The following is a 26,226-nucleotide window of genomic DNA, read 5'->3' as shown; positions in this document are numbered from 1 at the left end:
TGAGTACTAAAGGTCATTTTGCTCAAATACATTTCTACAATAGTAAGAGACTATTTTGGGGGGGCTCCAAAATCACTGCAGATGGTGACTGCAACCAAGAAATTAAAAGACACTTGCTCCTTGGAAGAAAAGCTATGACCAACCTAGACAGCATTTTAAAAAATAGAGACATTACTTTGCCAACAAAGGTCTGTCTAGTCAAAGCTATGGTTTTTCCAGTAGACATGTATGGATGTGAGAGTTAAACTATAAAGAAAGCTGAGTGCAGAAAAATTGTTGCTTTTGAACTGTGGTTGGAGAAGACTCTTGAGAGTCCCTTGGACTGCAAAGAGATAGAACCAGTCCATCCTAAAGAAAATCAGTCCTGAATATTCGTTGGAAGGACTGATGCTGAAGCTGAAACTCCAATACTTTGGCGCTGACTCATTGGAAAAGACCTTCATGCTGGAAAAGACTGAAGGCAGGAGGAGAAGGGGATGATAGAGGATGAGATGGTTGGATGGCATCACCAACTCAATGGACATGAGTTTGAGTAAGTTCCAGGAGTTGGTGATGGACAGGGAAGCCTGGCGTACTGCAGTCCATGGAGTCCCAAAGAGTCGGACATGTCTGAGCGACTGAACTGAACTGAACTGACAGTTCTACACTGTATATGGGTTTGTTGACCTGAAATGAATAGAGTGTCAGATATTTCTCCAGTGAAGGTGGGTTTATTCAGAATTAGCAGGGAATGATAATGCATGGTCTGCAACTATGGCAAGCCCTATATAAGTCCTGATATGACTAGGGAAGGAGAATGCTTCTATAGAGGGAAAAGGAAGTTGGAAGGTCCATAGTACCCCATGAGTCAATGGCTTTTCATTGGCTGAATCCGTGTCAGGAAAGAAGAGGAATCTTTCTTCCTCCTGTTGGGTAATACTGTCCTCTTAGGGCCAAAGATCTCCCCCTTTTGGTTTCTCAACTCTGTTTAATTGTGATTTCTATTTATTAATTTTTTACAGTTCTGAATTTTTTATCTTCTTCAAGTACACTTGAGATTAAATTTTTAACACTTCACAATTTTGTTCCATTAAAGGGTTTATTATCAAGTCCACTATCAAATGTCAGAATGTAATTTAAAACTAAAGTTCTGAGTGTGACAAAGCATGGTAGTGCTATCCATGCTGCTAAGAGTATATTTGGAGATTTCAGAATACATTTTGGAAATAAGTTTTTCAAAGAGGCAGAATTCATGCTACTCCCAGAAGAAACTAGACTTGCTCACAATATTTTGTAAGTTCAGCATCTCAGGTGTCCCTGTTTTCACCCCCTTTTCTATTGCCTTCTGCTAAAGTTTGGAGCTAAAATGTTGGTTACCCAGAGTATTGTTATTAAAGGTACTAAGAGGTTATCTAGGCTTTTTTTTATTAACCTTACCTCTAAAAAAAAAAAAAAATTCAAACCTTTGTATTTATTTATTTATGAATGAGTTTGGTGTTTAACTATTTAACTATTTGGATGTTTAAAAGTCCTTTTATAGAGATTAACAAAAGAGGTTGTCTTATTTCTATGGAATCTTGTTTTTGGAGCTGAGATATTTAAACATAAGTGATATGTTATGCATTTACACATTCTTATAACTGTCACTTCTAAATACGAAGAATAGGTCAGACAGACTCTATCACAGACATTTAAATTGCCCCATATGTGCATCCTTATGACGAGGGGGACAAACTGTAACATAGGGCAAACGGAGAAAGATGACTGAACCTGTTTGGTGAATTATGTGGGATGTAGTGATTTTTTCAAAGACCAAATTATTATTTGGGAAATCTCATTGACCTCCAGGTCATCAGTTTCCCATTTCCCCCTTTCCAGCATGTCTTTTAATTAGATTCCAGGCAATCCAATGTATATATTCCCAAACAATCCTTTGTATTACAAGTTACAGTCAAGGCACAATGGAAGGTGAAAGTCACAGGCAACCAAGTATGAGGTCAAGAATGTGCAATATCAAAACAATGGTTTATTTAACTCTCCTTCAAAGTGTTTTGGCATCATTCTTATTATAGATCCAGTCATCTTGTTGTATAACAATCATTTCAGTGAACTATCTCCAAATACTAATAGAGCCATCTGCTTCCAATGTACTTGTGACTAACTTTTAAAACTCTGCATGTATGTTGCATTAAAGAGTTTATAATCAAACTCACTGACAAACCTAGACAGTGTGTTAAAAAGCAAAGACATCACTTTGCTGACAAAGGTCTGTATGGTTAAGTCTATAGTCTTTCCAGTGGTCACATACTGTTGTGAGAGGTGGACCATAAAGAAGACAGAGCACCGAAGAATTGATGCTTTCGAACTGTGGTGCTGGACAAGACTGTTGAGAGTCCCTTGAACAGCAAGGAGATCAAACCAGTCAATCTTAAAGGAAATCAACCCTGAATACTCATTGGAAGGATTGATGCTGAAGTTGAAGCTCCAATACTTTGGCCACCTGATGGCAAGAGCTGATTCATTGGAAAACACCCTGATGCTGGGAAAGATTGAAGGCAGAAGGAGAAGAGGGTGACAGAGGATGAGATGGTTGGATGACATCACCAACAGAATGGACATGAATTTGGACAAACTCTGGGAAATGGTGAGGGACGGGGAAGCCTGCCGTGCTGCAGTCCATGTCTGACAAAAAGAGTCAGACATGACTTAGCAACTGAACAACAACAATCAAATTCACTACCAAATGCTGATGTTAAACTTAGGACTCAACTTCTCAATGTCACAAAATAGAATAGTCCTATCAGGGTTGTCATTCAAGAATTTTCAATCCATAGTCTAACTTCAGATTAATTTTAACTCACAGTAAAGGTCTTAGCCATTTTAGGCAGTTCACAAATATAGCTGTTTTGAGAAATCACATTTGATTGCTTACAAATCATAAACCAGCTATCAGAAAAAATCACAAATGATATTTATGTGTTAAATTTTGTTTAGAACCCCCGCATGGTAATCGAGAACCTCTTCAGGAAGGAAAAGGGAAGAAAAGTGAAACTTCACTCAAAAGAAAAGGTACAGATTAAGATAAATATGATTAAATAGAATTCTGCATTTTATAACTCTCAGTGAAAATAGTGATATTTATGTAGTAATGTACATTGGGCCCTTCTTTCAGGCATTTGTAAATCATAAACTCTTGCCAAAGAAAACCTCAGTCTTTCTGTAGCCTGGCTCAGCAAAGGTCCTGCTGAGGAAAGTGATGCTTGTGAGGAATAATTTAGAGAATATGCAAGAGTACTGGAGTTGGGTGCCATTGCCTTCTCTGATATCTAAGATACAGAATATTCAATCATCATAGATATTATAAGTGTTATCCTTGGGCTAAATTATGCCATCAGAAAACTACATGCTGAACCATATTTTCTTGAAAAGCTTCCATGAAATTGCTTTCACTGATAAGTTCTTTGATTAAAGTCCTCAACACAACAGCAGTGGAGATGAAACTTTCATTATACTAATAATAACCTGGTATTTCATTTTCTGAAGGGATAGTATGCCCATTACATCATTCAGTGGCCTCTGTGTAAAATCCTAGGTGGGAAATTTCATTCAGAAGAAAGGGACTGAAATTTTTTTCTTCCTCTACATGGCTAAATAATTAGTACCTCTAAATGATAGCACTGCCTTTTCTATATTGGCTGTCTAGAAATTCAGAACCAAATTAGCATCTAAGATTTTAGTTTCTAAGCAAGGACCTATATCCTGGAGTCTGCTTTCTAATTCCTCTCCCTGCTTTGACCTCCTAATTTAGGTTGTATTTTTCCTGATCTAGTTTCATTTATTTTCTATCTTAACTGTTTCTGTGAAATAAGGGGGATACAATTTTGTAAATAATTGATAGTTGGCAGAAGAAATGCCAGGCTCTTAACAAGCATATTTAGTTGCATTGTATGTTGAAGCCACTGGGCTTCCCAGGTGGCTTAGTGATAAAGAATCCTCCTGCCAACACAGGAGACACAGGTTCGATCCCTGGGTTGGGACGATCCTGTGGAAAAGAAAATGGCAACCCACTCCAGTATTCTTGCCTGGGAAATCCTAAGAGAAGATTGGTGGACTACAGTCCGTGGTGTTGCAAAAGAGTCAATTGTGACTTAGTGACTAAACAACAATAGTGTTGAAGCTGCTACATGCGTGCCTGCTCAGTCTTTAAGTTGTGTCTGACTCTTTGCAACTCCATGGTCTATAACCCAACAGGCTTCTTTGTCCATGGAATTTCTCAGGCAAAACCACTGGAGGGAGTTACCATTTTCTTCTTCAGGGAATCTTCTCAGCCTAGGGATCGAACCCACATCTCCTGCCTTGGCAGGTGAATTCTTTACCACTGAGCCACCAGAAAAGCCCTGGAGCTGCTACAGCAACAAATCAAAGATTGGAATGCAGTTATGGACACACCCAGTTGACTTCTGCAGAGTACATGCTCAGGGGGTTGCCATGATGTACCACTGCTTACTTTTTCATTAGAGATTGCCAATGCAATAGCAGCCCAAGAATGTACAATGTTCACAAAATTATGGCTTAAAAGGATCTCTATTTTGGCATTCAAAAATGCATATCCATGATTCTCAAAGCATCTCACCCTTTTCTGATTATATAACCTGATAGGTTTATGTAACTAGTCATTGTGAGTCAACATTGGTGAGATTAAAAATTTAGCTAGAGTTTTGGCTATAATTTATATGCTTTCTCTCACCTGTTTACAAATAGGAGAATAGTTTCCACATTTACATTATGAATCCCTTACTTTCTCATTGTGATCAGCAAAAGCAAATGAAGGATCTGCACAGAATCATCAAAAATAGAAATCAAATATACTTATGCATTGTTGTGGTTTTTCAGTCGCTCAGTCATGTCCAACTTTTTGTGATCCCAAGGACTGCAGCACACCAGGCTTCCCTGTCCTTCACTACCTCCCAGGGTTTGCTCAAACTCATGTCCATTGAGTCAGTGATGCTATCTAACCATCTTATCCTCTGTCATCCCCTTCTCTTCCTGCCCTCATTCTTCGCCAGCATCAGGGTCTTTTCCAATGAGTGGGCTCTTCACACCAAGTGGCCAAAGTATTGGAGCCTCAGCTTCAGCATCAGTCCTTCCAATGAATATTCAGGGTCAATTTACTTTAGGATTGACTGGTTTGATCTCCTTGCAATCCAAGAGACTCTCAAGTGTCTTCTCCAGCACCACAATTTGAAAGCATAAATTTTTAGGTCGTCAGCCTTCCTGATGGTCCAACTCTCACATCCATACATGACTACTAGAAAAGCCATGGCTTTGACTATACAGACTTTTGTCAGCTGTTGGTGAAGTGATGTCTCTGCTCTTTAATGTGCTGTGTAGGTTTGTCATAACTTTCCTTCCAAGGAGCAAGAATCTCTTAATTTCATGGCTGCATTCCCCATCGACAGGCATCTTGGAGCCCAAGAAAATAAAATCTGTCACTGTTTCCACTTTTTTCCTTCTATTTGCTATAAAGTGATAGGACCAGATGCCAATATCCTAGTTTTTTAAATGTTGAGTTTTAAGCTAGCTTTTTCATTCTCCTCTTTCTCCCTCATCAAAATATTCTTTAGCTCCTCTTTGCTTTCTGCCATTAGAGTGGTATCATCTGCATATCTGAGGTTGTTGATAATTCTCCTGGCAATCTTGATTCTAGCTTGTAATTCATCCATCCCAGAATTTTGCATGATGTACTCTGCATATAAGTTAAATAAGCAGGGTGACATTATACAACCTTGACATACTTCTTTCCAAATTTTGAATCAATCCTTTGTTATATGTCTGGTTCTAACTGTTGCTTCTTGACCTGTATACAGGTTTCTCTGGAAACAGGTAAGGCGCTCTGGTTTTCAGATCCCTTTAAGAATTTTCCACAGTTTGTTGTGATCCACACAGTCAAAGGCTTTAGTGTAGTCAATGAAGCAGTAGATGTTTTTTCTGGAATTTCTTTGTTTTCTCTATGATCTAACAAAAGTTGGCAATTGATCTCTGGTTCCTCTGCCTTTTCTAAACTCAGCTTGTACATCTGGAAGTTCTCTGTTCACATACTGCTGAAGCCTAGCTTGAAGGATCTTGAGCATTACCTTGCTAGTGTGTGAGATGAGCACAACTGTACGGTAGCTTGAACATTCTTTGACATTGCTCTTTGGAATTAAAATGAAAACTTACCTTTTCCAGTCCTGTCCAAATCATTGTTAGACCTAATAATGCACATGCTTTGAGAGCATCTAGGTAAAAGTATACTCAAACAAACCATAAGCGAATACAACTTCACCCAGCAAAATATACATCCATTTAAATCATGCAGTTAGCTGAGTTTAAGTAAATTCAAGAACTCTTTTTTCTTTTATTTTACTAGTCTGTTTCTATTTCCATAAACATAGTTTCTACTATATTGAATAATATTTGAAATAGATGAACTCTTGATCAAGATTTAGAAGTCTTTCTTCTACATAGAAGTACTGTTGTTTTGGCATGTATAACAGGATTTACTTCATTAAGAGGAAGTCTTAGTAATTTTAATTCTTTATATTTGGAACTAATACCTTTGGGAGCTGAATGCTATTAATTGGTTAACTGTTTACTTCACAAGCTATTTGATACCAATTAATTATATTGAAAGCGTGGCTTGAGGAGCCACCTCCTTTTTCCTTCCTTCAAATTTATCCTTGTTTCCTGTTGTTGGCATCTTTGACTCATCTTTATTTTTCCCTGCGTATCAGATCAATCCCTACCCTTCTCCCTGCTACTCTTGACACTGAAATGCCATTTGCAATTGTATTTATGGTATTCTTAAAGAATTTATTATCTTCAACCATCTGCCATGGCCCTATTTTATTCCTTCATAAAATAAGGACTTTTCTACTCTGTGACCTTACCTAGGAGGCATTACATAAGGGCTAATTGAAGAGTTTTCCTTAATCAACCAATTTCAGAAAAATGCTGTGTTACACCAAATTAAAATATATTTACTCTCCACGGAGATAGATGATATAGATATGTATGTCCTGTGATCATCTATCTCTAAGGCAGTGGGAGGCACACTATGTAATATCTCAAAACATTGTGACTGCAGAACTCTCTCGGAGGAGTATCCTCTGGGACTAAAAAGTGAAAGTGTTGCTCAGTCATGTCTGCCTCTTTGAGACCCCATAGACTGTAGCCCACCAAGCTCCTTTGTCCAAAGGATTCTCCAGGCAAGAATACTGAAATGGGTTGCCATTTCCTTCTCCAGGGGATCTTCCCGACCCAGGGACTGAACCTGGGTCTCCGGTATTGCAGGCAGATTCTTTACCATCTGAGCCACCGGGGAAGCCCCCCTTGGGACTAGAGTTCTATAAATAAATGCTTGGAAATCTCGTCCTCTTTAGTTCTGTCGACCTGTATTAGTACTAATACATGTATTAGTACTGGGACTGTTCCAGTGCTAGCCTTCTGATTTAACTCATAGTTTAGGTGCTGCCAAGCCACTTAGCTGTAAATATTTTGTCAATGTTATAAGCATTAATGACATTTCATTTTAAGGACATGTAAGAACAGAGGAAAAAAAAGATGAAAGTGAAATGGAATTGAAATCCCTAGATCATCTATTAACACGGTGGTTCTTTAAGTTCAGTCCTAGATCAGTAGCATCTGCATCACCTGGGAACGTTTTAGAAAAACAGATACTTGGTCCCACCCCAGACCTACTGAATATGAAACTCCTGGAGGGGCCAAGCAATTTGTATTTTAAAAAGCACTCTAGGGAATTCTGGTGCTCACTAAAGTTGAAGAACTACCATGTTGATGCCAAAGACTGATTGCTCAATTTTAGCCATTGGAATATAAGAAACCTTCTGTTATTTCTAATGTATTATATATAATACGTCCTGGTTCCCAAAATGCTTAAGGTGGATTACAATTTAAAAAACAACATGTGTTTAACAATACTTTGACACAGAAGTAAAAAGCCCTAAGCTTTTCTAGGATTAATTTCTAAAATACTCTTTTTTAATGACCTTGGACCTTAAACAGGGAACAGTATGTGTTACTACATACAAAACCTTAATAGATTTTAGAATAAATGCAAAACATGTTAGGTTTTATCTGAAAGTTGATGCCACACATTAGAAAGTTGATGATCAATTTACAATCATGGTTCAGATGGCAAAATTCAACATTCTCCTTTTACAATATAATTCATAATAATAAAATAACAACAAACTACCTCTTGTAGAATGCCTACCATATGCCAGGCACTATGCAAGATCATTTTTATGTATAATCTCACTAAATCCTCATAACCACCTGTGAAGTAGCAATGATCATTTCCTTCAAAGATGAGGAAATTGAGAGTCAAAATAAATAAGGTAATATTTTGTTAGGAATCATTAATCTGAGAGAAGGGAAAGTCAGTCTCTTCACACTTTGGTGAATGCAATCTACACTCCATATTAACTCTCCACAGGGTTAGAACTTCCTTGGATTTTTCCTTAACACCATCATCTAATTTAAATGAATTAAATAATATTATCTATACTCTATTATCTAGCCTTTCAATGAATTGATTTCTCAGGCTGAACTTTTAATAGATTTTTCACTACAAGCAGAAAAATTAAATTGTAACAATTATAATGCAAATAGAACAGTCTTAAAATCAATTTATAAGCCAAGTAAATAGTATTAAAAGGACAACTCTAAAACTTGCAGATTTCTAAATATCAAACTAATGAACACTTCTGAACATGAATTACATCAATAAACAGTAAACGCAATCAAATATGATAGTCAAATGCATGGACCCTGGAGTGGGCCTGCCTGGACTGAGATTCTAGCTCTGCCTGTTTACCATCTAAGTGGCATCCAAGTGACTAAGGACAGACAACTTGACCTTGGCTTGTCTCAGTTCCCTCATGAGGTCGTAAAAGTACTTCCCTGTGGCTATTGCAGGGAATACGTAAATATACAAAAAAAAAAACCAGGATCCAGCTCAGAGTACATGGGACTAAATAAATGTGGGATATAATTATTGATTCCAGATCAGGTTATCAAAGACTGTGGGCAGAAAGGCAAATCCTTTGCAAAGTTGACTTAAGGAGTTCCCAGTGTTTATCACTGATTATAATTATACTAAAATCAGGTCCTATATGTGATCCCAAATAACCAGTCCTCATTACTTTATAGTAGTCTACATTTCACATCTCCAGCTCCACACAATATCCAGCAAATCTGGAAAACTCAGCAGTGGCCACAGGACCAGTGGTCAGTTTTCATTACAATCCCAAAGAAAGGCAATACCAAAGAATTTTTGAACTACCACACAGTTGCACTCATCCCACACACTAGCAAAGTAATGCTGAAAATTCTCCAAGCCAGGCTTCAACAGTATGTGAACCCTGAACTTCCAGATGTTCAAGCTGGATTTAGAAAAGGCAGAGGAACTAGAGATCAAATTGCCAACATCCGCTGGATCATTGAAAAAGCAAGAAAGTTACAGAAAAACATCTATTTCTGCTTTATTGACTATGCCAAAGCATTTGACTGTGTGGAAAATTCTGAAAGAGATGGGAATACCAGACCACCTTACCTGCCTCCTGAGAAATCTGTATGCAGGTCAAGAAGCAACAGTTAGAACTGGACATGGAACAACAGACTGGTTGCAAATGGGGAAAGGAGTACGTCAAGGCTGTATATTGTCACCCTGCTTATTTAACTTATATGCAGAGCACATCATGAGAAATGCTGGGCTGGATGAAGCACAAAGTGGAATCAAGATTGCCAGGAGAATTATCAGTAACCTCAGATATGTGGATGACACCCTTCTTATGGCAGAAAGCGAAGAAGAACTAAAGAACCTCTTGATGAAAGTCAAACAGGAGAGTGAAAAAGTTGGCTTAAAGCTCAACATGCAGAAAACTAAGATCATGGCATCTGGTCCCATCACTTCATGGCAAATAGATGGGGAAACAGTGGAAACAGTGAGAGACTTTATTTTTGGGGGGACTCCAAAGTCACTGTACGTGGTAACTACAGCCATGAAATTAAAAGACGCTTGCTGCTTGGAAGAAAAGCTATAACCAACCTAGACAGCCTATTAAAAACCAGAGACACTACTTTGCCGACAAAGGTCCATCTAGTCAAGGCTATGGTTTTTCTAGTAGTCATGTGTGGATGTGAGAGTTGGACTACAAAGAAAACTAAGTGCCAAAGAATTGATGCTTTTGAACTGCGGTGTTGGAGAAGACTCTTGAGAGTCCCTTGGACTGCAAGGACACCCTACCAGTCCATCCTAAAGCAAATCAGTCCTGAATATTCATTGGAAGGATTGATGCCGAAGCTGAAACTCCAATACTTTGGCCACCTAATGCGAAGAACTGACTCATTGGAAAAGACCCTGATGCTGGGAAAGATTAGAGGCAGGAGAAGAAGGGGATGACAGAGGATGAGATGGTTGGATTGCATCACCAATGCAATGAACATGAGTTTGAGTAAGCTCCAGGAGTTGATGATGGACAGGGAAGCCTGGTGTGCTACAGTCCATGGGGTCTCAGAGTCAGACACGACTGAGCGACTAAACTGAACTGAACTGAGCTCCACACAGAGAAACAACATGAATTCTAGGACACCAAGGAGAGAAAACTCTTCCAAAATAGCTTCTCAGTAGTGATTTAGAGAATAAGCTGGTTCATGCCCCATATCTGGCTCCTTACCTAACACTGACACCCTTCTCTTCCTGGCCACGTTGCTTCAGAGCTAAAATTTTCATTTATCCAAGGCATCCTGAGTCTCTACTTCATTTGCCAATGTTTGCAGCCCAGGCAACTATTAGCACCATATGTTAACAACGAAATGTTTTCTTGCTGAAGCAAAAACAATAAGGAAGCTGTCACTGTTAACCAATCTTCTAGTTTCTACCCAGTGAGGTTCTTAATTAAATCTGATTCTACTAGGGCATGTTTTAAGACTGAAAGGTAATAAAAATGCCTTTCTTTTAAAAAAAATCAGACTTTTTACATCTTATCCTCCTTCCTACAATCTTAATTCACTGAATAGTGCCAACTTAATGTAAAAGTGTTCCAGTTTTCTTAAATTCCTTTCTTCAATTGATGAAGTTTTTTTCTTACCTTTCCTGAGCTCCTAGTATGTTATTATCATTGCTCAAATCTGTTGCTCTGCTGTTTCAACTTTGACTATTTATTCACAGATAAAATCATTAAACAAATCCCATGTTCACGTTGTAAAATTTTGTTTTTCTTTTATACCTCGTTTTATCTACTTGTTCTCACTCCATGGGCTTCTGCATGATACAGTTAGATTCTAATAACTGGACTAAAAACTGCTAAAATCTGCCTTTACCATGCGCTAAGAACAGATTACCCTTCAAACTTCTCATGAAAGAAGAATGGCTGCCCTGAGGACTCAATAATTCAACCTCCAATGAAAGCAAACATCTTAGAAATGGAAACCTTCACGTGGTCACATGAGTAATACTTTAAAAGGACTGCCTTTTGTAAACTCGAGATGTTGATAGATTTTGTTCAAATGTGATATCTATTTTCACTCTCTATGCCAATACATTTTAATTCATTCACATCTTTTCCTCTTAGCATTTTGATTGTTTAAAACAATTAGATAAAATTTAAACAAGATCAAAGCACAGTGGTTCAAAAATACTTCCTGGCTGTCTTAGTTTTCACTGAATGATCATGATATGTAAGAAAAGAAGAAAAAGAAACTCATTCCAATCTCATAATTACAAAGTTATCCTTAGAAATTCTCCTTAGAAAAATTCATCTTAAAGTAGTAGTGTTATCACATATTTTACTAGAAACTCAGGTCAGAGAATTAAAAAATTACCATATAGAAACATTTCTCAAATTATGAACATTTTTGGTTATTACCTGAATAAAGATGTTCTTAAATTTTTCTAATTTAAAATAAAATCTAGATACAACTTTAAACTTGTAGATACCATTACTGTTTTTAGCACTGAACTGTCCACAGTACATAATTGACAATTTCTCCTCTACTTATAATCCATATATTTTAAACTATTATAAAAATGGAAGATGTATTTACTTTCCTAAACAGCATATCATTAAATAATATTCACTAAAGAAATATATTTTGGGGAAAGAAAGTGCTGCAAATTCTATAGGCATTTATAAACTGCATCTAAAATCTTAACAACATATCTGAAAGTAAGTGAAATTTAAACTGAATGAATTCCTAAATTATAACTTTGATCCTTTAAGGAAATATAGGTGCTTTCTGAGTTAAGGTAGTTTCATCAGTCACAAGATCTTTCAGACCACATGGGTACCACTTCACTGGCCTGAATTCCCCCTTGATATTCTCAGATAGCGCATGCCCTTTCTGGATTCTGAGCTGAAATGAGGCCTCTCTTTCTGCTCCTCCAACCTCCTTCTCTTCCTTCCCCTCTCTTTCCCTTCTCACTCTTCCTCTCCTCTCTCCTTCCCTCCCCTCTCCCCACCGCCTTATGCCTTAATTCAGCCAGGCTTTTGGCACAGAGGTTGCCTTCATCCATACAACCTGACTGTAGTAAGAAATATAGTTTCCCTGATTAGAAACGCTCTGTCTGATCCAGGGAATATGGAACTATTCAAGAGCTACAATACCTCTTCTCCTCCCCTGCACCCCTTATTGACTCCAGCCGACTCATAACAGCATCCTTTCTCCCGGCAATTTCTCCTGGGTTTCAGTAAACAAGAACACTGCTCCTTTTGTGACTACCCTCTTTCTTTTTCAGGGTGATAGTTCAATTTGCCAGTTTTTTTGCAATAGTAAATTGCACTTTTCTCTGGAGTCTTAACTTTGTAAAAACCATGTGTTCATTGTAGAAGCAAGGACAGAGATGAAAATGAAGTATCAAGTTGCTTTCCACAGCTAATTGGACAAGAGAAGTATAGTATTGCTTTAAAAAAAAAAAAACTGCTGTTGGTATCATTGATACATTTAGGGGCTGTAGAGAATGAGATTTTTTGTTTTTGATTTGATAAGTCTGCCCAAAGTTGCTTAAAGAGCAGTTAATGAATTGCATGAAGCTCATGGCAATCATAAATTTAATCCTCCACCAGAATCTGTCCCCATCCATATCCTTGAAATTTCATGATTTAATATGCATGTTGAAGGTTCTCCTAGAGGAAAATCGCTAGGAGGGAAGATTCCACTCAAGAAATCACCTGCCGAGTCTACAGATGTTTCACCGGTCCCAGTAGTGCCAGCCCCATCGAAGCCCGGATCAGAAGAGTGGGTGTATGTAAATGAACCAATTCCTGAGGTATGGCAGTTTAGACTCAAACTAGTAGAATTTCTTCTTTCTCCTCTTTATGGTAAGATTCACATTGCACCATCCAAAAGGCCTTTCTTGGCTGATAATATATGTATTTATCAAAAAAGCAGAGATGATCATTTGAGAATACTCATTGAACCACATTTCATGTTTTTCTCTGCACCCTCAAGTTTCTGAGTCATGCTTTGAGCGGCTGGTGAGTGACGCAATCAGGAGAGTAAATGGTCTCTGTGAGGACCAATTTTCTCCCCAAGGAGGAGCAGAGATGCAATTTTCTGGAAAGACAGCTTCCCCAGAACACAGACCCAGAAAATTACAGCCCTCCAACCCAGCTCTCATACCCACATCATAAGGCTTTCATATGAAGTTTAACCCCTGAATTTTCAGAAATAGAAGGAAAATTTTGAAGCTAACTCAACTCATAAATGAGTAGGGAGCTACCTGGCCTGACCTCCTTAATAAATCCGTCAAGGGGATGTCCAGCTGAGCCCTGAAGCTTAAATTGGTTCTTCATTCTCTGACAGCTGCAAAGCCCAGTTGTCACCTTGGCAAACTGGGCTGCTTTTTAAATGATTATTACTAATTTTTACTGGAGTATAGTTGTTATGCAATGCTATATTATTTTCTGCTGTATAGAAAAGTGAATCAGCTATGTGTTTACATATATACCCTCTTTGGGGGATTTCCTTTCCATACAGAACACTGAGTAGATGGGCTGTTTAAATAGATAAGTCATCTTGGGAAAATTACACAGAATGGCCTTTCTTTTAAGACTCTTTGAACGACTTAGTCCCTGTCTTCTTAATTTCAGTCCTCCATGGTTTTCGACTCTTATGAGCTCTCAGCCCTGACGATCTGTGCCAGATACTTGAGACCCAGCCATGAGTTGCAGTTATTATTGAGCATTCCTAGGGAAACATCTTTATCTCCCCAATTAAATGATAAATCCTTTGGAGGAGGGTAGAAGGATGTAAAATAATTCACTGCATTTAATACAGAGTCAAATACAGTGACAACTGTGTTAGAGATTCTTTATAGAGCTCTGAAGAGTTAATTAATTAGCATTGACGGGGAGATTAGAACAGGAAATATTAGAAGATTAAAACTTTATATGATATTAATATAGATGTGTATAATTAATATCACTCAGCCAAATAGTAGCTACTTTGAAAACTAAATATATTCAAAAACTGTCATAGCAGCAGTATACAGAAGTGGTTGATGGGACGGAGATAAAATTAAAATGATATTATTGGGCGGGATTTGGACAGTGAGAGACAAAAATAGTGAAATCTAATCCTTAACTCCAAACCCTGATGCCCTTGAGAGAAATAAATTCATAGAGGACAAGAGGGAACTAAAAGGAGTACAAAATAAACATTTACATTGAGATAAGATGCAAGCTTCCCTTGTATGAAATCTTCTAGTCAGGATCCTGGCAGAAAGCAGATGATGATTTAAAGACAGCTGAACAAAGGCTGATTTATATTTTATATATATATATATATATATATATATATATATATATATATATGTATAAAGAGTCAGATATGATTGAAGCAACATAGCACTTACATATATATATAAGTGCTATGTCATGCTATGCACTTCAATCATAAGTGCTATGTCACTGCAATCATATCCGACTCTTTCATGACCTTATGGGTTGCTGCCCACCAGGCTCCTCTGTCCATGGAATTTTCCAAACAAGAATACTGGACTGGCTTGCCATGCCCTACTCCAGGGGATCTTCCTGACCCAAGGATCGAACCCTCATCGCCTGCATCACAGGTGGATTTTTTACCCATTGAGCCACCAGAAAGCCCATATATATGTTTGTGTGTGTATATATATATGGATGTGTGTGTGTGTGTGTATGAAAGAAAAAGTGAAAGTCATGTATGACTCTTTGCAACCCCATGGACTATACGGTCCATGGAATTCTGCAGGCCAGAATACTGGAGTGGGTAGCCATTCCCTTCTCCAGGGGATCTTCCCAACCCAAGGATCGAACCCAGGTCTCCCACATTGCAGGCAAATTCTTTACCAGTTGAGCCACCAGAGAAGCCCAAGAATTCTGGAGTACCCTGTCCCTTCTTCAGGGAAGCCCAAGAATTCTGGAGTACCTTGTCCCTTCTTCAGGGCATCTTCCTGACCCAGGAATCGAACTGGGGTTTCCTGCATTGCAGATGGATTCTTTATCAACTGAGCTACCAGGGAAGCTCATGTGTGTGTGTGTGTGTGTAGTCAATAAATAAGGAAATCTACAAGAGTTAGATTGTTAGCCCCAATGGGAGCTATTATCGCTCCTGGGCCTGAGAAGGTGCGGACAGGGAGCACAGGTGAAGACCTCAAGAAGACCTGTGCACAGAGAGAACCACCTGCCAGGGCTGTGGCCTTCCCAGAGGATGCAGCCCCCTGCAGCGACCAGCAGAGAGGAGCAGGGAAACACTTAACCAGACCTCATGTCCTTTCTGTTTTTGTAGTCCCTGCCTGGGAGGAGGAAGGCAAGGGAGGAAGGTAAGGGAGGTTCCTGAAGTAATTTACGTGAGTTGGCCTCCCAGGGCACCAAGCAGGGTGAAGCGTGAAGGATGGGGAGTCAGTCTGTAGGGACGACAGAAGGATATACAGCCCAGACCTCTAGTTACCTAAGTGACACCATGGAGAGTACTCCTTTTGCTGTGACCAGAAGTAGCCTAGAACCTGGAAACAAAGCAGGCCACATGCTCTCCTCTGCTCCTTTTCCATTCTAAGCTTCTCACATGTGAGCTGCAGAGCTTACCTGCAAACAGAGAAGAAAGACAGATGCCCAGTTAAAAAATTTGAGTTTCATATAATCAATAAAATAGATATGTATGTGCATAATCAATTTATATATATATATATATATATATATATATATATATATGTTCTTCCTACACTTTATCAGGTAAACCTAGTTCCAGGCCTTCCAGGGACCCCAGATGTACTTCAATAGGCATGTGGAAAGACACAGAGATAGTTATTGCTTCCACATCTGGCTCTTGCAGGGGGAGGCAGCAACCAAGTTTGAGGGGAACCTGGGTCCTTCCCCCTTTGCCAGACACAAGGAAGGTGTGGAGAAAACCAAGGAGGCAGTGGAGTGAGGGGTCTTTGCTTTCTAGCTTCTCAAGCTTGGGGGATACTTGCCTTGGCTACCCAATTTCCTATTATGCTTCAGTCAATGAAGAGAAGATTATTTAATTGGAAAGGACAGGTCTTAGCATCTAGTCACGGCACATAACCTCAAGTCCCCAGACCCAGAAAAATCACATCCCAGAGAATTAAAGAAACTACAGATAGACATTATCAATAACTCACAGAAATCCACAGAAGATACAGTATAATCTGGAAGATCAGATGTGGACAAAGGCCTAAATATTTAATTAAAGGCAGATGAGATTTAATAGCATGTCTTCCCACATTGCAGGCAGATTCTTTATCGTCTGAGCCACAAGGAAAGCCCAAGACCAGTGATCCAAAGATTAATCCCTGACAAAATGTAAAAGAGAATTATTAAACATATGCCTTCTGAGCATCTATAACATACAAAATAACCACACAAATCTCAGATAGGTTCACTAAGCCTGAGTCCTGCTGAACTGGCCCTTTCCTTTTCTCTGATAGCAAGGTTGGGTTGGTGGGTCAGGGAAGGATCATAAACATAGTATATTTTGAATTCAAAATAGTATTTGACAATTTCTTATGAAGTTTTTGTAGATAAATAAGAGCAGTGAGCAGGATATTAGTTCAATGAGGTCCATTCCTGGGTGGTAACTCTCCACGCACTGAGTGTTAATGTCTTGAAGTCACTAGGAGGGAGTTTTGGTGTGTGCATGCGTGGGTGCATGCTCAGTCATGTCCGACTCTTTTGTGACCCTATGGACTATAGCCTGCCGGGCTCCTCTGTCCATGGGATTTTCCAGGCAAGAATACTGGAGTGGGATGCCATTTCTTCCTCCAGGGGATCTTCCCGACCCAGAGATAGAACCCACATCTCCTGTATCAGTAGGTGGATTCTTTACCCCTGAGTCACCTGGGAATTCTGAGGTTTAGTAGTGGACTTATGTAAAATGGACTTAAGCACCACTCTGGATACCATATCTTTTAAGAGAGATTATTTTTACAAAACTGGAAACCAGAAGGGAATCTATATAGGAGAAAGGTGTTAAAATGATATGAGAGAAGCATTGAAAGAACTGTAAATGTTTAATTTAGATAAATGAAATACTAAGGTATGGTTGAACACAGAATCATACATGGAGGGAGAGATTAATCAGAAGTTTGAGTTGAACACACACACTATTATATATAAGATAGATAACCATAAAGGGCCTACTGTGTAGCACAGGGAACTCTACTCAATATTCTGTGATAACCTATTTGAAAAAAGAATCTAAAAAAGAATGAAGATACATATACATATAACTGAATCACTTTGCTGTACATGTGAAACTAACACAATATTGTAAATCAGCTATACTCCAATAAAATATTGAAAGTGTTAGTCGCTCAATCATGTCTGACTCTGCAACTCCATGGACTGTACCCCTCCAGGCTTCTCTGCCCATGGGATTCTCCAGGCAAGAATCCTGGAGTGGGTAGCCATTCCTTCTCCAGGGGATCTTCCTGACTGAGAAGTTGTACCCCGGTCTCCTGCATTACATGCAGATTCTTTGCCGCCTGAGCCACCAGGAAAGCCCCAATAAAATATTAATAAAATTAAATTAAATAGAACTAGATTGAGCCATCCAGGCTCTTAAAAATTTAACTGATGATAAATTGGGTTTAACTGAGTCTATTCAATTATCAACGTTTGTTAAGTACCTGTTATTTGCAAATGCTCTATCAGATGCCAGGAATACAAAATTAAGCAAGTTTCATCCTGAATGACAGCCTACATCTCCCCTCTCACATCTTCAAATATTTAACAGGCTGTCACAGGGAAGACAGTATGAATGCAGCCTGTCCTCTGAAAGGCACAGCTAGGGCTTATAAGTAGAAACTATAGGAAGGCGAATAATACAGGAAGAACTTTCCACCAGCACAAGTGTGACCTGGAGGGGGGTTGCTTTGAAATCAATCAGGTCCACAGGAAGACTGGATAATCTACCCCTGGATCTCTTGTCATCTCTCAGTTGGAGAGGAAATTAGCCCAAATGACCTCCAAGGCCCATGTGTGTGTTCCCTGACTAACAAATGCACAGCCAATAAGGGAATAACTACTATACAAAGTTTGTATTAAATATAATAAATATCTTCAATTTTATTTCTTGTTTCATTATCTCTTGGTTTTGATGGTTGATTTGCCTCATTAAAGATAACATAAAAGAAACTTTATGAGTTTCATGGTGCACTTTAAAGCAAATGTGAAACCTCAAGGGGGAATTCAGAGGAATAACTCACCAATCACTGTGACATGAGCCCATAGATGTTCTCCAACTTAGGCAAGATAAGATGTCTGTGATCATTCAATCCATTCATTCGATAAATATTTCTTGAGCACCTAACATGCCCCAGATGCTGTTCTAATTATAGGAAAAACTGTTCAGCAGTGAATAAGATAACCATTCTTCCTGGTTTTATGAGATTGCCGTTTTAGAGGTGAATATAGACAAATAACATAAGCAGTTACAACTAATGCCATCAGTGCTCTAAAGGGAGAAGTACAGGGTGCTCAAGTGGGACATCTGAACTTCAGGGGATGAAGGATGACCCTATACACTTGTGGGTTTGGGGAAGGATTTCTGGAAACAAACATGTCTGAGCTGAGACATGAAGAATGGTTTGAAATAGGAATTAACTGGGGGAGGAGCTAGAAGTTGCACAGGGATCATTTGAGTAGCCACAGTTGCATCTTTTAAAAAATATTTATTTATTTGGCTGTGCTGGCTCTCAGTTGCTGCATGCTGGATCTTTTAGTTACCACATGTGAAATCTAGGTCCCTGACCAGGGATCAAACCCAGGCCCCCTGCATTGGGAGTGTGGAGTCATAGCCTCTGGACCACCAGGGAAGTCCCAGTGCAGTTGCATCTTGATCTCCCACTTAGTAGTGCCCTTTGACTCAATTGCGCAGAAGCATTTTGCCCTTTGAAATTATGATTTTTATGCTTTGTCATTTAACAGGAAATACCATCATTTTTAGTACCATACTGGAAACTGATAGAAAATTCCTATATAAATTCCATCAAAACAGTACTCAGGCAGTTGAGAGAAGACCAGCATGCCGTACTTGCTTACTTATATGATATTAGGTAAGTAAAGTTCCCACCATTCCAGTCATGTAGTTTACAGCAAGGACATGTAAGCTCTGTCTCCTTCCCCCAATGCCTTACAGAACAGGCTTCCAGCAGTTTCTGAGGCGTCCAGACCACAAGCAAGACTTCGTGTCTCAGTGGCAGGCGGATTTCAACTCCCTTCCTGACGACCTGTGGGATGATGAGGAAACAAAGGCTGAGCTGCACCAAAGAGTGAATGTAAGGGAATCTGTGACTCACGGGGCCCAGGTCTCCACACTCTCAAACCTCCCTCTGCAAAAGCCTCATTTATCCCCTCCTTATTTTCATGAGGTGTGACGATGAGGAGGGAAATGGTTTGAACATCAACCTGCTGACTTTCAAGAGCAATGGCTCTTCAGCACTTTGAGTTCAGAGTGAGAATCCAATGGTCCATGCTTCTGGAAGGAGGAGTCAAGGCCAGGGATCTAAGATCATTCCAGCCTCTATTTATTTTGTACGCTCTTAAGCACTTTGTCAGGTCATGTAAGCATGTGAATGTATGGTATTAATACCAAGTCTGGTATTAAGTATGTGCCTGTCTTGGAGGCAATTAAATCGTTGGTTGATGTCAATGAGAAGGGGAATGAAGGAACATTCCAGAAAGCCTGAAGTGTTGCCTCTATTGAATAGATCCCTTGAGGGAAGCTACCAAATCTTATACATTTTTTTATCTCCAGCAAGCACAGTGCCTGGTACTTGGTCGACAGGCAGATTTTCATAAATTCATAAATGGAGTATACATTTAAGTATATATGTATATATATTACCCTGATGCTTTAGAAAAGATCCTCTGATGTGTAAGAAGCCTGATTTTGATTTCTTACATTTCCTGTCTCTTGCCTTTTCCTGTCAGGGGAATTCTTTCCCTTGCCACAACTGAAGCCCACCAGGCTCCTCTGTCCATGGGCTTTCCCAGGCAAGAATACTGGAGTGGGTTGCCATTCCCTTCTCCAGAGGATCTTCCCAACCTAGGAATCAAACTGAGTCTCCTACATTGCAGGAAGATTCTTTACCATCTGGGCCACCAGGAAAAGCCCTAAATATAGGCTACTAGTGGTCAAATCTGATTATAGTCTCAATGTTTATTTGTACAACAACAACAACAACAAATTGCCAAGCTCTACCCCATGGCCCATGCATCTGCTCTGTTAATATTTATTGAACATCTACCAGGGCCTCAGCACTGTTCCAGGGGCTAGGGATTGAACAGTGGAAAAAAAGCCTGTGACGTCAGGATGTTTACATTCTGGGGGCCAGAATGCAAAGAATAAGCAATAAACACATACATGTACAGCGAGTATATCACTGGTAAGAGCTAGGTGAAGGACAAAGAGCTTGGAGGAAAAAACACTGATGTACTATTTGGTATCCAGTGGTTGTGTAAAGGCCCACTCTGAGAAGGTGATATTTGAGCAAACTCAGGAAAGGAGAGACTGAATGAGCCAGGCAGATCTGGGGAGGAAGAGTGTATTAGGCAGAGAGAAAAGCAAAGGCACTAGAGGAGGAGGATGCTTGGTGTGTTTAAGAGCCACTGGGAAACCAACTGGGGAGCCATTGAAGTTAAGTGAAGGCATGACGGTAACTTGGATGAGCAGGGTGCTGGTAGGTTCTATCAAGCAGGTATTGAATTAACAAATGCCCCAGTACTGAAGCACCTGTTCTTAATCCTAAAACATATCTGCCTTTTCCTGTTTCCTACTTATTCACAAAGCTGGCCCTCCTATCAACTCTTGCCCCAGATTAATAAGATGATTGCTAATAGAATGAGAAGGTTTGGGGACTTAAAATATCTTATGAGCATTTTCCCCCTAATTCCTGAAGTACCGTTTGTTTATTGTACACAAATTAGATACTTAAACAAAAATTTTAAATGACAAAACCATAATCCTATTTGCCAGTAGTTAACCTCTTTATTTGGGGTAACAGTCCTTGTTCTTGGCTTATTTCATTTCAATCCTGAGAAGTTAATGATGAGGCTTTGCTATCGTGTTATCCTTAATACCATTAGAAAACCAAACTACAGAGATAACAGTACTTGCTAAGACCTCCAAATGAGTCAGAAACAGAATGAGAGCTAGAAACAAGTCCCCTGCTTCCTCTGCTGTCTTTTTAAAAAATGTATAAATGTGTGGGGAGTACAAGCCAGTCCTCACTGACTGTCCAATATAGCATTTGTGGAAAGACCCCAGAGACACCCAGATCAGCTCTAAATAATAGTGTATTCTTCTGCCATGACCACACAGCTATAAAAATGGCATTGATCTTTTCATTTCACATGAAGCCCCCACAAGATAACAAACCAAAACGCTAAGTGTTCCATAAACACAGCATCACAGAAATAAAACTCTCTGTAGATACTGGAATAAAACTTCTTGCTCTTGAATTCCTGACTTCACCACGTTGAAACCATTGGCAAGTGATTTAATCACTCTGGGCATACAATTTCTCATCAGGAACTTCTCTCTTGGTTATTGTGGGGATGAATGAGGTAATCAATGTCAGGCACTAAACACAATGCCCAATGCACAGTTAACATTCAATAAATTATCAATGTTATGAAAACTGTCAAGTTTTATTGGGCTACATATATTTTATTAATGGGATTTTTATTAAACAGATGTTTTATTTTTATGAATTTCTATGATAGTGTTTATAATTGAGAAATTATTGTGTGCTGAATACTGTGCTAAGTGCTTTATGCAAGCTAAGTCACTTCAGTTGTATCCAACTCTTTGAGACTCCATGGGCTGTAGCCCTCCAGACTCCTCTGTCCATGGAATTCTCCAGGCAAGAATACTGGAGTTAGTTGCCATACCCTCCTCCAGGGATCTCCACAACCCAGGGATCAAAGTGATTTATAGGCTTAGGCTGACTATAGCACATCCAAAGGGTAAACAATATCCCCATTTCACAGGTCAAGTAACTGAGCCCTAATCTAGTGGTACATCTTACTCAAGCCCACAGGCTCATATCCTGACTCCACCACTTGCTCATAGGGTGACTTTAGGAAAAAAAACCTCTCTGTAGCTGACTCAGATCCTCACCTGCAAAAGGAAGATAATAAGAGTACCTAAGTTTGTTGGGAGGCATTCATTGAGTCAATATAAGTTCACTGACTTCTATTCTAATGCAGTGACACACACAGAAAGGTATCATCACTATTGTTCCGGACCTAGTAAATGGCAGAGATGGGATCTTCAAAAGATTTTATTTTACTGCTAACTCTGTAGTACAAAGCTTATCTTCAGATTAAGTTCAAACACCATTTCTTGATGAATGACATGTTTCACCCATGATTCATTAACAAGCCTATGTATGTCCTTGGATTGCACAGAGCTGCAGATTTCTTCCATCAACAATACACCATTTCCTCCAAAATTCCCTGAGAGGTCTTTTTTCAACCAAAGAAGTCTTGTGAGGAAGGATTAGAATACAGAAACCATAGCCCCCCATGAAGAAAGTGAACTGCAGCGGGTTTAAATATGGGCACAGGGTATGCTGAGGGGGGTCTTAGAAAGCGAGGACCTGACAGAGTAGAAGCAAAATAAAGATTTGTTGAGCAAAAGGATAAAATACATGAATGCATTAGATCTAAATCTTCTTCAGGCACATTTTTAAGACAGGCAAAGGATTTTAGTTTCATTACATGGAGGTCATCCAAGCTGCGATTCTGAAGCCTCACAGCATTGCTTCTCTGTGTTCAGGATTTCCGGGACCGCCTGTGGGACATTTGCGATGCCCGCAAGGAAGAAGCAGAGCAGGAGCGTCTGGACATCATTAACGAGAGCTGGTTGCAGGACTCGACGGGAATTGCCATGAACCATTTCTTCTCACTGATGCAGGTAAGAGTGGCTGGTCAGAATGACACAGACTCTGCCCTCTATGGCTACAGCCCTCCTATTAACCACCCTTCTGGGAATGTAAGGGGCCATTTGGAGCTCATTTCACTCAGAGCACCCGACCCAGGCTTGAGCCCCAACTTGCCAAGGAATTCAGCTGAAATAAACCATTTCAAGCAAACACCAGAACTGGGAACATCTCAAGCGACACCTCACCAGTTGTTTCCAGGTGGCCTGGAGCTGTGGAGGGGACAGCAGAGATGGTGTCTGTCCTGGGTCACTACCTCACCAGCCCCCCGCAGCAGATACCCAAAGCCTTGCCACAGAACATGGGCAGGATCAGTCTCAGCCGGCACTTGATTCCTGAAAAACATTTATGTTCAGATTGGCAACACAGACCATTCATCAGAACAACCTGATTAACTTGCTTTTGCATCCATTTAAATAATGAATCGTGCTGGACCAGCTAATGAGGCACACGTTGATTTCATCCCAAGAAATTAGTCAACAATAGGGGAGAGCTGCTAAGTCACTTCAGTCATGTCCAACTCTGTGCAACCCCATAGACAGCAGCCCACCAGGCTCCCCATCCCTGGGATTCTCCAGGCAAGAACACTGGAATGGGTTGCCATTTCCTTCTCCAGTGCATGAAAGTGAAAAGTGAAAGTGAAGTCGCTCAGTCGTGTCTGACCCTCAACGACCCCATGGACTTCAGCCTTCCGGGCTCCTCCATCCATGGGATTTTCCAGGCAAGAGTACTGGAGTGGGGTGCCATTACCAAGTCTGGAGACCCAGCTCTCCCAAGAAGAAGGGCTGGAGTGTTTCTAAGAGCTGGAGCGGGGTGGGGTGTCATGGGCAACTTGTGTTTCTCGACTGGCCTCACCTAAAGGAAAAGTAAACTTTCTCCTCTCTTCTTGATGCAAGTAGTTTTACAGCTTGGAGCAGGATGTCTTCCTAAGTCAGGCTCCTCTCCTCCCAGAGGACAGGGACCTAGGGCTGCTTCTTTCACTTCATATGATGCCATCTCAAAGAGGTGGTTCCCAGGTCCTTGACAGAGACAGTTCTGGTTCCTAGAACCTGAGGAAAGATCTGAAGAGATTTACATCTCAAAGTGACAGAGAATAGGCTTACAAAGACAAGTTTCCTAAAGTAAATACTCTCAGACAAGGAAGATCAGGAGCCTGGAGTTAGGGAGAAACCTGTTTATAATCTCTTCACACTGAGGGGAATATGAAGGGTATCTTGGTAATCAAGCTGTGTTTACAGGAGTATTCTTTCCTAAGAAATAGCAGTGAGGATACAGTGGAAAAGGGTACCTTACAGGTCTTAAACTTGTTAGTTTACAGGAGAAGTTATTTCCAGAAAAGAGGATAGTTAGCTGAGGCTCGCCAGAGCTGTGCACAGGAGGTGTTCAGTAAATCCTTGTTCAACAAGTGACTTTGAAGGCGAGGACTTCCAGCACTCCAAGAGACAATCATGGACCACTGGAAGCAGAAACCTAAGAGACAGGAGCTGCCTCCCTGATTGCCGGCTCTGGGATGCAGGAGAGAGCCGCAAGACATGGGTTGTGCTGCATATGAAGGCGAGACACCCAGCAGCCTAAACCCACTGGGGTGACACCCCTGGGGCACCACTTTGAGTAAACGGACATTGAATGTTGGTAAAGGTGTGTCAAAAGCTTAGGGTAGAAATAACAGAAATCCAATAGTGAAGGGAAAGGGATTAGAGAATTTTTGTAAATCATTCCCAGAAGTCCAAGCAATTATGCACCTCTTGTGAAAATGGCATAACTCTTATACCCCACAATACCTGCCTTTCAGACTCTCCCTGAGATACAGAATCTACATCTAAAACCAACTAGGGGTGGGGGAAAAGAGGGTAAAGGAAAGGAGAGCAAATAAAGGCTAATACGTATTAAATTCTTAATCTGTATGTGCCAGATACAGTTCTAAGGATTCTTCCTGTGCAATACATTAAACCCTCACAGGAACCCTAGGCTGTACATTCTATCTTAATGCTCATTTCACAGAGGAGGAAACCGAGGCAAACATAGATGAAGTAATTTGACCAATGCCACACGCCAGTCAAGAGAGAACTGGGATTTGGACTCAGGGAGTCTAACTCCTGGGCCAGTACCTCTGACCACTGGTTTGTCATCAGTGTTTCCATAGTTAAAGGTTAGCCAATAGAACAGAAAAGGCCTTGTTCTGCATGGATTCACAGAATCCTATAAAAAAGGGAAAAAACAAAGCTGTAAACTACAGAAGAGTAGTAGATTTCAGTTCAGTAAGTGAAAAAAGAGCCTAATGATTGGAACTGTCCATCAAATAACAGACTTTGCAGGCCCTTGAGCTGCTGGTCCAGGAGCCCATGAGCAGAATCTTGTGCATATTTGTGAAGGGGAGGAAAATCTTTGTGAAAGTTTTCAAGGGTTTATGGCTAGATAAGTGTTTCCCAAGGTGGATTCTGTAGAACACTACTCCTACAAGATGTTTCACAAAACAAGGACTTGAGTCAAAAGACTTTGGGAAGGGCTATGTACTCTACCATTCCTTCTTGCTGGGACATTAACAAAAATATTGACATATTATTATTATCAAGATGCTCTGCAATATAGAAACTCTTTGAGTGTGCCAACCCAGGATTTCTGAAACTGATGTTGCAAAGTTTTTCTTTGTTTTATCCCCAAAGTGGCGCTCATTAACAGTCTATAAGACAAAATTGACATGTCAAATAGATGGGGAAACAATGGAAACAATGAGAAACTTT

The 26,226-nt window shown here is 40.0% G+C and overlaps 1 protein-coding gene across 6 annotated transcripts in view; it reads left to right on the top strand.

The window, feature by feature from the left end:
• The window catches only part of SPEF2 (sperm flagellar 2), a 202,549-nt gene that overhangs the window by 98,805 nt on the left and 77,518 nt on the right, over nucleotides 1-26,226 (top strand). For 5 of the 6 annotated variants that reach the window (XM_059878899.1, XM_002696381.6, XM_010816825.4 and 2 more), the window contains 5 exons: nucleotides 2,974-3,048; nucleotides 13,161-13,309; nucleotides 19,467-19,594; nucleotides 19,678-19,816; nucleotides 23,323-23,460. In XM_059878899.1, the coding sequence (XP_059734882.1) occupies nucleotides 2,974-3,048; nucleotides 13,161-13,309; nucleotides 19,467-19,594; nucleotides 19,678-19,816; nucleotides 23,323-23,460 (629 nt within the window). The remainder of the gene's footprint in view (nucleotides 1-2,973; nucleotides 3,049-13,160; nucleotides 13,310-19,466; nucleotides 19,595-19,677; nucleotides 19,817-23,322; nucleotides 23,461-26,226) is intronic. The other variant, XM_059878898.1, reaches the window with a different exon arrangement.

The sequence above is a fragment of the Bos taurus genome, chromosome 20 (assembly GCF_002263795.3).
Source record: "Bos taurus isolate L1 Dominette 01449 registration number 42190680 breed Hereford chromosome 20, ARS-UCD2.0, whole genome shotgun sequence".
NCBI classification, from domain to species: domain Eukaryota; kingdom Metazoa; phylum Chordata; class Mammalia; order Artiodactyla; family Bovidae; genus Bos; species Bos taurus.
This window is presented reverse-complemented; position numbering and strand designations above follow the sequence as displayed.